Here is a 15,849-nt window from a genome sequence, read left to right on the forward strand (position 1 = left end):
GAAGAACCGTCTAGATAAAGTGCGTGAAGTGCGACGTCGGACCCTGGATTTCCGGATGTTTCCAAGATTTCCACACAAAGCCAACTTCCGTTAGACAACGCAGGTGGGAAGACAGACAACTTATAAAGCTGGTGACCAAAAATCATGTAAGTAGAAAAAGAATTTATAACTTAAATTAGATTTTAAGAAAGCCGGCCGCACGCGTGGACTGCGCGACGACATATGGCGTCATTCGTCCCCTTGACTTTATTTTCATGACGCCATATGGTGTCGCTCGGCTCTTAAAGGTTAAAGGTGATACATTTTTTTCAGAACTCCTTGTTAAATGTGACTTACAGTTAAGTCATCTGAGGTAGAATATGACCCAAAGAAGATTTGAAATTACATAGTTCTGAATTAAAAAAGAACAATGTAGCTCAAACTAGAAGTTTTCAGGAAATTACTGAAAGTATGATTACCTAGGCTTGTGAGATTCCATTGCATCTGGAGTAGAGCTTCTCATTGTTGGTAATGAGCCAAATGACACATGTTTTGAAGTTTTTCTTGGGGTTCCAGCTATGTTTTGTGCAGTGGTAGACTGTGACAGCACAAAAGTTATTACAGAGTCTTTATGCATTCTGTATATGAAGTGCATACTGGGAAGGTACATTGAAAAGGTCAAGTCTGTCTGTTCATCTCTGCATCTGTATCTCCTCCAAAACATTTTTAACAATGGAAAATTACTTGTGTAAATATGTATTCCCCCACCGAACCCTTTCACTAAATATGCTGGACCTAGATATTCTCATGAAAAATTACATTCCTAGTCATATTTTTCAGCAAATAAATGTTCTGCAGCAACAGGCCGATAATTTTTTTTGCAATACTGTTACTTTATGAGTACAAACATACTGAAAAACTCTAACCAAAAGAAATGTTTGTAGCCCATAGTGTTTCTTCTCTTCGTTGTTCAGTATGAATGGGGTCTTAAGGAAACACATTATATTGTGAGCATACCTGGGAAGTTCCCCTTTTTGTTTCTTTTTATGTCAACGAGAATTATTTTGCCTTTTACAAGGCCACAACTCTCAGTTTCATGTAATGGAAAATTAAGCAGTGTTAAATCACCTACACTACACAGAATCATTCTATTCTCTTATGAACATACAAGCAAAATTCTCAAGAATTTGTTCACATTCAAACTTACTCCTGGAGTTGAGTCACCCGTCAGAAACTCTGGAAGATATGGGGATGTAAATCCTGGGCTGGCCTGGCTGCCTACTGGTGAACCAAGTGTCATTGGCTCCATTTCTACAAAATTAACAAAGATGTCACAATTTCTTGATACAAGTGAGAATAAAGTATTACGAGACATGCCCCGCTTTATGACTAGGACACTAGATTTTCAGCATTTATAATTTACGGCCTCCTTTTAAGGAGGTGTTTTGAGGATATCACGCTGTCTGTGTGTGCACATTCTCTTTCAACTTTTGAATAAGATGAATTATTTTCACAACATTTGTTATGAACATTGTGCTACCAGAAACCACACCAACTTCATACTTTTCAATTTCCTACTGTCAATAATATTGAATTACAGCATCCTGTTGCTCATCACTTACTTATTCCCATTACTTATTATCCCTCTCACATGTAACTTGTTTTTTAAAACCTTTAAGTTTTAAGTATTAAAATCTTTTATACACCACTTATGTATGCACATTACATGTTTCGACAAACATTGACCATCTTCATACGACTCTAAAACTGCTGTACTTCCATCCGTCAAGTTCAATTATTGGAGTAGGCCCTTGCCTATGCACACATGTCCTGTGGTGATGGGTAGTCCTTCCTATTGTGTTGTGTGTAGCTGTTATGAATCACTTCCTTCCCTGATATTACCAGATTTCTATTGTCTCCCTTAGTGCTGGAATATCCATTGTACCCAAAGAGAACTCTTTTACAACTGCTGGGACATGAGTTTTACATGCAGAAAATGGAGTGGACTTCAATTACACCTGAACTATCTTAACACTCAACATGCGGTTATCTGCATGTCTGTCTTTCCATCAGAGTTTAACTGCTGCAATGTGGAGCTGTTGAAAATTACATCATTTACAAAAGTAAAGTATTTTAATCTTAACAAAATTACCACTGAGCTTGCATAATCTCTAATTTCTGTTGGTCTGATATGCCCCTCCCCACTTCTGTGTTCACATCTCCATGCATTTTCATGCTACAAGCTTACACAGTGAATCGATTGAACACACTCTAGCTCCGCATAAATGCTGCACTTTGTATCATTGTGATCTTTGGTCAGGGCATACCCATTCAGAACCTTAATAGTAACATTCAAGTTATCCCTCTGCTTAACAACAAACCATTAAGGCGTATAAAAGGAGCGGGCTATAGCACTCTTTTAAGGTTTCGTATTCCTTGGAAATGAGTGGTGCACTTCATACACCACATACACCTTCACAACTTCACAAGTGAGGAAGTCTACAGTACTACAGTGCGAAAAAATGAGCAGGCATTAAATGTCGTTATGAAGAAACAGAGTTAAAATTGACGAAATGAAAAAGTAACTGCATTTTATTTCTAGATACTTCCAATGTGTTATTTACTGTACTCTTTGACTTACTCTACGCCCTGCTTCTCAGATTTATCGAATTAACTATCCACAAATCATATTCAAGAGGAAGAAACAACTGCACTCACTCCATGCAACACTGTTATTTAAAGCAAACCACCTACAATACTCTTCCTCGGTAACAGTCTGCAATTACGTAGCCTGACACGCGAGAAAAAAAAAACTAACTCTTCAAATTTTTTGCGGCATTGCAATCACTGGCAATCACAGTCTCACACACGCTCACACAATAACCGACTAAACACAGATGATAGCACCGCCTAGCGGTAAAGTTTTGTGGGCACCTTGTTCCATGGGCATGCACGGTGAGAACCAAAGAACTATCCACGGATCACTACTACGTTCTGTTGAAGGGACCGCTACTCTTTGTATTTACTGAATGCTTGTCATTCAACCATTTTTATTCCTTTCGTTAACCATCCTGATTTATCATTTTTTTTTTTTAGAATTTTATGGGGGGAAAGAGATTTACAAAATGCGAGATACTTAGTTAAAAAGAACTGTACGCTCTATTTACATACGTACATACACATATCATACTTCATTCTTAACTGCTTATTAAATATTTCTGTATTTCTTTTAGAGATTTTTCTTACCTTTACGTTCATAACCTAAGCAAAATGGTCCAAATACTTTGTCCAGCAAAAAACTATATAAAGAAATATCAAGTTACTTATAAACGACAGATTTATTCAATAAACCATTCCTTTAGGCTCCATGATAGTTCCAAATCCACAGTATATCTCTCACCAATTCAATGCTTTTCTTCTTACAGAAAGTGGATAGGACGTTAAATCAAAATAAGAAGTGTAAATTTTGTCACGATACTGTTAGTAATAAAATATTAAGGACAAATAACACGTTTCTCACACCAATTACTGAAGATGCGGTTTTACATGCAAATAGTAAGCTAAAAGGTAAAATTCCATTAAGAATTATGCTATTTTCAAGAAATTACTTTCTCTGGAAATAAAATCCAAATATCCAATCACTCATACTCAATTCTGCCTGATTAACCATACAACATTAGGCATTCTTCAACCTGGTTCACTGGGTTATAAAGTGAATAAACTTCATAATCAATGCTACTTTGATTCATATTCATAGATAAGAAAATAAGATAAAAAATAATAAAATCTTGTCCTACTATTTCTTTCATTTAAATTATTAACAATTTTTATTTAAGCAATTACATGTGAAGAATGTCGTCTTCTGGGTTTAGGTGCCATGTATTCTTCGTTTTGGCCGACGTTTCGGAGGAACATATCGCCTCCATCTTCAAAGCAGTTGAATGGCTTGGAATGCAGAGAGCAGAAATGAAGAATACATGGTGCCTAAACACAGAAGACGACTTTCTTCATAGTCATCGCCGTGAAAACCTCAAAACTTACAATTACATGTGAAGTCTGAGTTTCAAGTTCAGTTGTCTCTCTTGTTACTTCACATTTGTGCACATGGAGAAATCCACTTTGGCAGAATGATTTTTCATGAATAAGAGTGATATACTTTCCTATAGTTCCTTTTTGAAAACTGCGATCCATACTGGACAAGTTCAAACAAAAGTTATAAAATAAATTTCAAGCTCACTGTGATACACTTGAAGCACAATGAACAATGTGGACTTTGATACTATTGTAGAGGTGCGTCCACATTATTCGTGCTTGTGTGACTCACTATGCTCGCAAGTAATGTGGACAATGTGACAAGTCATGAGACAAGCAAATTTTAAAAATAAAAACTATAGCCGATAAATTAAAATGACTACAGCCTATACACACTACAAGTAAATATATGGATCCTCACACAGTGAAGCCTGGGGAGCGACTGAAGTAGTGTGGACGAAGATTTACAAGCACAAGTAAAAGCCAGACGAGTCTCCCGATGTGCACAAGCCTAGTGAGCATGAGCATGAGTAACATGGACGCGCCTTAACATTTTCACAAACTGCAGTAACTCTAAAATTATACTTTTCATCCACAACGGGCAAGAAGATTGTCTCCATTAGTAATGTACAGCAATGTACATATATACTTTAGTCAGTTTGTTCACCTTTGCAATCTACTTACCTCTAAGCTTTCAACTAAATAAGACAATGCAAAGTGAATTTGTGAATTTCTTTATTTTTAAGTTTTCTTCTCAATATTATAATTGTTTATGCCAATTCAGTACAGAATAGAATTCATTCAAATTTTAGTTCCATCTTGACAACTCACATTTTAATGTTTAAAAATCACAGAACTGTAAACCAAAATAATCATTACTATTTTCTTTAATTTCAACTGTTTTGTTTTTCTTCAATCACTAATGTAATTATGACAACTTATGCTGACAAATTAAAAGTCCTTTATCATAAAAATGTGTTATATTTTAACAAAATTCATTAAGAATCTTGACCATATATCTTTACATGATATATGTTGTTATTGTACCATAAATTAATTAGCATCAACTTTTCAGCTTCAAAATATTAATTAAGCATTACTCATCAATATGATTTAATAATTTTAATCTGAAAATGGTACAATTATTTTCATTACTTGAGAATTACTTCTCAATTACCAAATACTGGGAAATAAATGTGAACCCAGTTCTCAAAGCCCATCTAAGGGGCATGTTTACTCACTGTTGACAACCAAGATGCCTGTACATGTGAAACTGGAGATTTATACAAATCAGTTATTAGCCAAATATAACAAATACATTACAGTATGGGACAAAATTAGACTACCATTAGAGAGAAAATTATCATCATCAAATTTGCTTCATATCAGAAATAAAGTGATACTGCACTTTACATTACTGATAGTTATGTAGTTATGCACAAGAAGAAACATTACAGAATTCACTAAAGTGTGATATATGTGTGATTTCACTTCAAATTATATGGCACAGAAAAGCTACAGCAGGCATATCAGCATGAAAAATATAATATGCTTATGCAGGGGCAAGTAGCACCTTGGTTGTTTTAGTGTTTTTATATATGGGTGCAATTGGTATTTTCCTTACTTAGGGAATGTCATACCTCTACACCCTATTAACTAATGTACAAATAATAGTCATAGGTGACGACTTCGCAATCAGCAACTACTAACAGTTGTAACTGGCAAATTACATATGAAACACTACAATACCATTTTATTTTTAACTTCTCAAGACAGTATTTTTGTAACAGAAACAAATTGCAAGTAGTTATTGCCTCACTTGGGTTTCTAAATCCTACACTTTTTAGATCTACTGATATTATATCTTCAGGCACGCATTCTGAAGTATTACTGCAAGAGTACATCACATGTCTAAACTTTTTTGCACAACAGAATTTCATTTGATTGACCAAACAGAGCTGCATCACTTTTCAACCACCTCCCCCCCACAATAAAAAATTGAAACATTTTATTTAGATCAGAATTTTAAGTCCATCACAATACACAATTTTAAGTGCAAGACAATAACAGCATCTACAGAAAGATATCCCAAATGAGGTACCTGCAGGTTCTGAGTTCAGAACAGAATTACTGTCACCTAGTATCAATATCCATCTTGGAAAGACAATTACAAAATATGCAGCTCTCACTACTGAACTCCTAGAATGTAAATTCAGACTTCAGTTCCACATGTAAAGTGTAAAATATGCACCAATCTTTGAACTAATACATTGCAGCACTGACATTTTAACTTAAAAGGATCTACCATTTAGTTCAAATTTAGTCATATCTTCATGGCCTGTTTAAAATGTCTTCTTTCAGCTTTTGGACTCTTAGCCACTTGAAGCACTGAAGTTGTTCCAACATACTGACATATACAGCCATTATTATTTTCATAGTGATTCAAGGTGGAAGGGAAATGCAGCCCAAAATATAGTCTTGCAATGCAAGTATGGGTGCGTGTGTGGAGAGTGGTGTTATCCAGGAATGACTGCAATGTACACTGAAATGTCTGCACAACTTCAACACACAATGCAGCTAAACCCAGAAAGCCAAAATTAGAAAAGATACAAAAAAAAAAAACCATGAATATGAATGCCACTTTACCACTCTTACTGGAACTCTGTTAGACATTTAATAGTTACAAACCTGTATCAATAATGTGTTAATTATCAACAGCTACTGTACACTGTAAATTAAGCACAGGAAACAAATACAACAATTTTATAAACTGTGCACAAGTCATAAAATTAGAGTTACAGTTATACTACCTGTCTGTTATTAAATTTGTTAGCCATCATTTCATTTTACTGTACTGTACTAAATCTACACTTCTATGGAGAAAACAAAAACAATTTAATATATTGAAGCACGTCAATGTTATACCCACACGAAGTCGACACTTATGACACACATTTAAAACACACTTCCAGACTCACTTAAGTGCAGTACCTTTGAAGAATGTAAAGTTACAAAGTTCCTATATTATTAACAGCTCAAACTTTAAGACTGTAAACATGTAACATGCAGGATGTGATAACATTAGTTTTCTCAAGACAGTCCAATGTGTGGCAATATTGCAAAGCTCTCTTTCAGAGAAATATTCTGATGATGAAAAATTAGATGGTGTTAAATCTCTGCAACCAAACCATAAATTTACATGAACACTTCTAAAATATACTGATTAATGATTTTTAAGAAATAAAAGTATTAATGGGTTAACATGATATTATTTTAATCGTGTAATAAGATCATGTGGGCCACATAAATTTGCTTCAGTCACACAGCTCAAACTGCTGTATACTGCTGACATTTTTGGGTTTTATAGAGAACAGTTTTATACTCAGTCAGAAAGAGTTTAATTCTAAACACAAATATGTCCTGCTTCCATAAATTATTAAAAGGATAGATATAATATGAGTACAGTGTACTGACTCATTAAATAAAATAACATCTGACTGAATACAAATGATTTTATGTTCTTACAGTTACAGAAATAATGCACTCTATATACCAGGAAACAGTTGTCCTTTCCTTCAATGGCACTGCATACACACATGCACACACAATTATTACATCTGTCAGGGGAACTGTACAACGTTATGGGCACTAACATGCTTTCAGTTCCACTCCTTTCTTCCCTTCTTCATTTTTACACCCATGTAAATATAAAAGAAATACCACCTATTCCAGTGGGTATTTTTAACCACTTCACTAATTTTCTATCAATTTTAGAAATAACTGCAACAAAGTTTCTGAAAAGTTTGAGGATTTACGTTTTAATTACCTTCACAATGCTTCATCACAGTTTATCATTTTCATAGGAAACATTCTTTCAAATTAAACAATTCCTAAATAAAAAACTGCTTTAGAATTCAGTTTATGCAATAATAGTAATAACATCAACATAACGATAATTATGAGGGAAAGAACAGTTCCATGAGAGAATATGCTGGATGTCACAAAATGTAAAATTTGGGCCAGGCTCAAAATGACCATATTCTTGTGTGGTGCATTAACAGACTAGTAATAGTAAACAGTTTCTTAATGCCTGTTATTCCACAGTTTCACTCAAGTACCCCTCCTGGCACAGTTTTAGTGTAGGGCACCCACATTTTTACACTTTAAACTATATGGTCATTCTGAGCAGTTTTCAGACATCTGAATTACTGATACACACAGCTTCCATACCATTTAATGACCAAGTATATACCCATAACATCACAAAACAGTGACACCAAGAGATCTGTGGTGCTGGGTTTACATTAAATGGTAAAATCATATCTAAATTTTGTTACTTTCTTCTTATGTTCAAAGTGAAACACTGTGGTTTCAACGTAGAAAATGCATTATTTTCAAACATTACCATATTAAATGGATTTATTTGAAATGTGTTAGCAAAGAGCTCAAATAATATTCACATCCATAAAGCTATGGGTACTAGAACTATGCCACATTATTACCACTTCTTAGCACACAAACTGTATTCACTATAAAACCACGACTAATTTCAGCACCCTTCTGTTCAAAATGTAGAAGCCTAATAAGACTATCATTACACACTATATGATGTATTTAATTTCACATTAAATAATAGGATAAAACACACCATCAAGATCCATTTAGTTGGTTCAAAATTTCAGTGTCTCACAGAACTCCTGATCAAGTGTTTACTTTGGTTTTAGAAAGAAATGGGAACACTGTTAACAAACAATTCATGATCATGAGCCAACACAAACATTTGTTAGGAATTTTAATCCTTCCCTCCTCCAAATTTACAAAACAGTAACACTTAATAAAATCTATGTATGCATACATGCACAGTTCTAGTAATTACCACAAAGCTTAATGTACAAAACTTCGAATAGTGCCAGGAAGGTTCATAAGTATTAAGTATGAGGACAGCTCACCTCTTTACAATATAGGCAATATAAGGCTCCATATATTATTGTATTCATTAATTAAATAATGATTAAAAACACAACACAAGAACCTACAACTATCATTTGGTTCATCTGTTAACAAATTTTACATGCCATAGTGAAATGATGTACCCACAGAAACAAATTCTTTATCATAGATGCTGGATGCTGGTTGCTCTGTTAAAATTGCTTTATGTGTACGCCATTATTAAGTATTCTGAGGTACTGCAAAATTAAATTAAGTGCTTACATTTTTGTATGACAACATTACCAATTTGTCAAACAAAATATCAACTATAATTTTCCAAAGAAAAGTCAGTAAGACTAGAAAACTGTTAAAAAATATGAGCACTATCAAGAATGCACACAGATGAAACTGCTCCAACAAAATTAGTATGAAATGTGTCATAATGATTGCTAGTGGTGCATTTTACATGAACATAACACAAAAACATTTACAAGAATGATACAAAAGTCCTTTCCCATATCTTCAGTCCCCTTGATGTACCTGTTCCTTTTATATACATTGAAAAGTGTGAACATTGTTTAAGTAAGACCTGCTCGCAAATATAGCCGATCAGTTGCCAGTGATCACATGGCTGTGTAAATGCAAAACTAGCAGGTGACCATGAGCTGTGCAACAGTACAAGTGCCACACAGCTAAATGCCAGCAGTTCAAGTGCAGAATCTGCCCAAACAGCAACCAGAAGCCACCATTCAATTCCTTAGTGCTGATGCTCAAGGATCCTTAGATCCACATAAAAGCACACTGTCAATGTGAAACCTTCTGAGACCTCTGTACAACCATAAAGAAAACATCCTGGCATGCTCATGAGGGGTGTCCAAGAGGCCCACATTGTCCATGCCACACTAAACTCCATGTACTGAATGGTGATGGGCCATACAGCCTGGAGATGTCACTTCTATAGTTCAGGGCTGGACAGACATCAGCAATGCAGTGGTGTAGTGGTGCAACAGCCCACAAAGTTCACTGCAGAGGGGACATACTGACAGGTGCAACAATGGGATGCCTGCCTCAATGCCCAAGGGACTACTTATATATTTAATGGCCCAGAACAATCCTCAAACAGATTTCATTTAAACAAGCCTCATACCATCTGTTCTAGCACATATTCTCTTTCGCATATATATATTGTGACGTGGATGGCACAACGGGAAGTGGGGGGGGGGGGCGTGAACTCTGTGGTCTCGCGAGTGATGTCACATACCCCCACTCCTTCCACCAGTACCCAACGCTTGGTAAACATCCCCCCCCCCAACAGTGACGTGGCAGAGGAGCAGCTACAACAGGCAACCATTGTTTTCTGTGTTGTCCGTGCCGGGGCTAAATAAGGAGCAGCGAACACTATTCAGTAGTGAGTGATTAGTTAGTGAGTAGTGAGTGTTTAGTGAACCAGTTACTAGAGAGAGAATAACCAGTTAGTTGAAATATAGCAGCAGTTGTGGGAAGAAGACCCAAACGCATGGTTGGAAGATTTGATGTGATAATCTGTGATAGTGCGCGATAACTGAGAAGTAACCAGTGAAGACTTATTGTGTGACTTAAAGACGCTGTGTGTGCTGTAATACAGTTATATTGGGAGAGACTTGTATAGCTCCTGCGTTATAAATATATGAAGACTACTGAAAATAGAGTGAATAGATTATTGTGCAGGGTTTATAAATTGTGTAAACCTGTAGCTGTGTTATAATTAATTGTAGTTACGATTTGTAGGTTGTTAAACAAACCAATTAACAATCTTTACGGCGTCTTCAGTAGCAAAACATGTTACAATATATATATATATATATATATATTTACTTATAACAATGTCACATTCCTACATACAATATAGGGACTGGAGGTGGATGCTGGCCATACCTTTTTCAGTGATTCCCAAATCTGAGAACAACTGCAAATATAATCCCTCCAAATGAAAATGTTTTTATGTATACACTGAAGGCAAATTTGGACAATTTACACTAATATTCCTAATATTCTGTGGTAAATTAGGTATTGCTTACATCTCCCCAAATTCTCGCCTGCCCCACACAAGGGAAACTATCCAAATTTAATGTAACAACCAGTCAATATAGCAGCCTAGTATTACAAAACAGGGGTACACAACTGCAGCTCCTACATCTACTGCAACAACAGAGTAAAATTTACACATGTCATTACACACTGAGTGCTTGACAGTAATATCATCATAACAACAGCTCTGATATTTCCATTAACTAAGAGTTACCATGTGATGGTAATCCATGGCTTGGAAACATTAAAAATCTCTATTATGTGGGGACAAAGGCAAGTTTCTACATAAAGGAAGTATTTTACGTAATGCCTTAAAAAGGTACTACAAAATTATTAAGTAATAGCTACATTAACTATTACTATATTTTCAGGTTATTGATATTTAAAAATCAAAATTAATAGAACAGTACATTATAACCTGTAAAAGAAACAAACGAAAAAACGAGAAGTATTTCAGTTATGTACTTTCAACACAACTATCAGCCAAAACTTCTTAAAAAAATAACATCAAAACGTTTTACTTCAATACAGCAGTTATGTATGTTGGTGCATTGCCATATACATTTCTAACTCTGGTACATCCACATCACTCGTTAAGATGCGACACACTAAACCAAGCTGATGAGAGATTACAAATAATACCAAATCCCCTTATTCACACTAAAATATTCTGCACTAATAGTGTGAGCAGCACTTCTAGTCCATGCACCCTTTCCCTGCTCAAATGACATGTGATAGCATTTGACAAATAACAAAGATTAGATGTGAGCTCCTCACATTGGCTATGAAGAGTTCTACCTTCTGGGATATATCATATACTCCAAGAAAGGTCAACCTATTTTCGATGAACATATCACCTCTATCTTCAAGGTTGAAGAATAAGCCACGCAAGAAACCAGCATGAAGCAAGTAGCAAGGGTTGCTCTGCTTGCTGCCTGCTTCATGCTGGTTTCTTGCATGGACTACTCTTCGGCCATGAAGGTGGAGGCAACATGTTCACCTGAACCTTTACTGCCTTTCACTGGACTACACAATGGTACATCCCAGAAGACAGAACTCTTCTACAAAACTTAGTTTTAGAGCTCTGTTTCTGTTCCTCCTGCCCTTATTGTCTCTGCTTCTATCTCCCTTTCTAACACTGGTATGAGGTCACATGGCATCATTATTCCTCTTGAATATTTTTGTGCAGGGACTAATCAACTGCTCTAACTATGTAGTCACTTGTAGCACACCTACTCTTGCAAGAATACATGGTTACAATCATTCCTTACTAAAAATATCCTACATCACAGTCAATCTTATCTTGCGACAATTTCATTCTAGTCAAGGCAAGAGTTTTAAAACAAAGTGTATGAACATTTTAGAATATTAAACTACATGGTTCATTCCATTCTGTGTTGCCAGCACATTTTTATACACTTTTATTTTATTAACATACATAGACTATATCAACTGAGCATATGGCAACACCATAGCAAATTTTATCTAAAATGAGAACTACCCACAGCCCCTTCCACTGTGCTATTTAGGTAGGATGAAGACACCAAACAAGGAAATTACAATACAAATGTAATACAATGACAAATGCAGTCTCTTAGATATGATATACTGCTTTATGACTGGTAAATAAAACACAAACTAGAAAAGTAAAAAACAAGTAACTTTCAAGCAGTGAACAATAAAATAAATATTACTACTGTGACTGAAAAATGAGAGAAAGAAAGGAAAGTGGGAATAAATATGTCATTACTTTTAAAAATATTAATATCCCACCTGGGGTCAATAATCATTATTCTTTCAATCCTACCATTTTTATAAATATTTTCATGCTATTTTGATTTTTGTAGCACAAATTCCCACAATTCACCAGCACAACTTTACATTCTCTAAGTACAAGTCCAGTGCCTGGCTACCATATATGCACACACAATGCAGTACTTAAAAGAGGCAAGCATTAAAATATAAACTGCAATAACATGAGTTTCTTTTGTATTAACTACTACTTCACATCTCATATAGCATTCATACACACACATGCTCACATACAAAATTATAGGTATCAAAATCAATTTTGATCATTCATATGTGAAGCTGCCCCATAATGCACAACAAGAAACAAAGCACAGGGACATTAATCAAAGGGGATTCGGTATCATTTATAACCAGACCAATAGTCCACAATCTTGAGAGTGGAGTATATCAATAACGCATGATTATTTTCCTACATGAGCTCTCTCAGTTAAGATTATTCAAACGTGAAGCTAACTGAAATTCAAAATCTTGTTCTCGTTAGAACTATTTATTTCTGCTTTGACATTGGTCTGACAGGTGAGCGTCAATAATGCAAATCTCTGTATTGGGATATTATATCATAATAGAGCATTCTATCTGGGAATGTCTCAATCTCACAGAAACTGTCAGGATGTAACATGAAATACATCAAATGCCTCCTGAGTATTTCAAAATACCTTATGCTATAATCCCACAAGAAATTCGCAAATATGAACTGAATTCACATAACACTGGATTATGCTCCAGGCTTATGTTCACAAACTCACAGGAAGTTGTTTACTAATTACAACCTAATTTCACTATAAATTTATCAATGTTAATGCCTAAAGAGATGTTACCTTTACAAAGTAACAGGTCGCAGAGCCTGAGCACTTCCATGAAGGAATGGACAGGCAATTCCCTTCAAGCAAGACGAGTCTGCCCAGAACCTGCACGGGACGGTAGCCAAGTCATGAGAGAAGCGGCAGTGTGGACGCCTACAACTGCCCTCAAGATAATAGCTGCATGCTCGCTGACTTGCTGAATGCCTCCTGATGCATCAAATAGCAACAATATTAATAAATTCTATATACAGCAAAAACCCCATTCATTGTTCCTCAGTTTAAGGTTTTCCCTCAATAACATTCAGTATCAGCGGCCTCACATCAAGAGCCCCAGTGTTAAACTTCCTCCATTTAAGATCTTCCTTAATTTAGTGTTTAAATTCAGTGCTCCTCAAATGGGAATTTTGCTGCATATCATAACTGCCAGATATCATAAAATATGGAACCCTGGTTCTATGGTTCTTGCGGCCAATGCCAAAAGCAAAACATGTGACACATAACTTAATAATGTCCTTCCTGAAAAAAAATTAATTTATCAGGGTAGTTTGACAGTATCTGCAATTAATTTGTTAAAATTAACACAATAAATAACTCCAAAGCATTATTCCTCAACACAGTCCTCCTGCTCTATGCAGTTGGTCCAGCATCATGCAAGCTCAGGTATGCCACTGAAGAAAAACGTTTCTGACTTGGTGGCAAGGCACATCCTTCAACCCATGGTTAGTGGCAAAATGACAACTTCTTCAGATCCAAATAGATGAAAAGCTAATATAGCAGAGTCAGGGCTGCTTGGTGGGTGTTTTGAAAAACAGCTGTTGGAGTGACTCAGGAGGGTGGGTGGCACTACAGGGGCAGGTACAGTCATGCACCAAAGCAAGCATTTTTGTAGTTGTCTTCAGCATTTACTCAAAACTGCTGGCTCCAACTCATGGTGCATCTCACTGTTCACTGTCACATGATTTTTCACATGGTACTAGTTCATGAAGATAAGTAAAAGTGTCAAAACAGTCATGCCTATGCTGTTTTGTAAGGTCTTTCATATCCCATGAGTGACATGTAAACCAAAGAAGATGCAAGGGTTCTCTGTTCAAGAAAAAATGGACATTATAGCTCAAGCAGATGCTAATATGGAAACACACATTGCACTGGATGGTAGATTAGGGCTTGAGTGCCATCAACACTGAAGACTATTGTTTAAGACACGAAAGTTGCCAAAGTGTTACACACAGCATGGCATTTCAAGAGCTGGAGAGTTTGTTGGCCACATGGTTTAAACAAGCTAGAGGCAGCATTCCAGTACCAGTGGCACAAACATGTGAGAAAGGCTCTACACATTGCCACAAGGTTGAGCACTGAAGATTTTAAAGCTTCTAATAGCTAAATCAACAGTTTCAAGCAGTGACATAGTGTTGTGTACAAAACTCTACTGGAAGAGTGCAGAAGCATAGAGTCTTCAACAGCAGGGGAATGAAGAAGGAACAGTTAATCAAAATTGAAGATTACAAACCTAATATTTATACTGCTAATAAGACTTGGCTCTTCTTCATGCTTCTGTCTAACAAGACACTGAGTGTGAAAGGGGAGCCTTGCAATGGTGGAAAGAATTCCAAGGAGAGGATAATTATTGCATTAGCCTGCAATGCTGATAAGACCGATGGACATCCCACCATCTATTACTGGAAAGGTTGAAAACTCTTGTTGCTTTAGAAATGTCACAAAGTTGCCCACAAAATGTGTAGCCAAACAAGAGAGCATGGGTTACAGATGCCATCTTTACTATTTAACCGTTCAGCGTGGTTTGACGTGTATGTTTCGTCAGGTATTTAAATCGTCTGGGGGGGTTCGACATCTATGTTTCGTCCAGCTGCACACCTATGTTATAACGCCCATAATAATTGATGGTTTTGCTGTAGATTGTTAGATTTTACGCTGGCCTGTTGTCAGTAGAACAGAGTATAATAAGCCACGAGTTTAGCTGCGCTAAGTCATCGTTACATATGCCTGTCTTGCAGCAAATTCCTGTTGCTCTTGCGAGCGGTTTCCTCGTTCAAGCTGTTATGAATGGCGTGTTTTCTTTGCTATGAAGTTATAAACAGCAGAGACGTGATATATGCTGTGTTTATAATATCATATTGCCCTGAGCTGGCCACACTAACACACTCAATTGGAATTCTTAGAAGAGGGATGTCCAAAAATTTATTCTTGCAAGATCGATTGATTTCGCACA

At 36.0% G+C, this 15,849-nt stretch overlaps 2 protein-coding genes across 3 annotated transcripts in view; both read right to left on the minus strand.

Moving 5' to 3' along the window:
* LOC111865709 (nucleoporin NUP35) overlaps nt 1-1,288 on the minus strand; it is an 11,594-nt gene extending 10,306 nt beyond the window's left edge. The window contains exons 1-2 of the mRNA XM_023853940.1: nt 1,187-1,288; nt 459-577 (exon numbers count right to left, since the gene is read on the minus strand). Of these exons, the coding sequence (XP_023709708.1) occupies nt 459-577; nt 1,187-1,288 (221 nt within the window). The remainder of the gene's footprint in view (nt 1-458; nt 578-1,186) is intronic.
* The window catches only part of LOC111865678, a 45,736-nt gene continuing 31,091 nt past the window's right edge, over nt 1,205-15,849 (minus strand). The window contains exons 10-11 of one of the 2 annotated variants that reach the window (XM_023853882.2): nt 13,638-13,829; nt 1,205-1,290 (exon numbers count right to left, since the gene is read on the minus strand). In XM_023853882.2, coding sequence (XP_023709650.1) covers nt 13,640-13,829 — 190 coding nt within the window. In that variant the 3' untranslated portion in view covers nt 1,205-1,290; nt 13,638-13,639. Of the gene's footprint in view, nt 1,291-12,699; nt 13,830-15,849 lie in introns of those variants that run through there. The other variant, XM_033751923.1, reaches the window with a different exon arrangement.

The sequence above is a fragment of the Cryptotermes secundus genome, unplaced genomic scaffold (assembly GCF_002891405.2).
Source record: "Cryptotermes secundus unplaced genomic scaffold, Csec_1.0 scaffold19, whole genome shotgun sequence".
NCBI lineage: Eukaryota > Metazoa > Arthropoda > Insecta > Blattodea > Kalotermitidae > Cryptotermes > Cryptotermes secundus.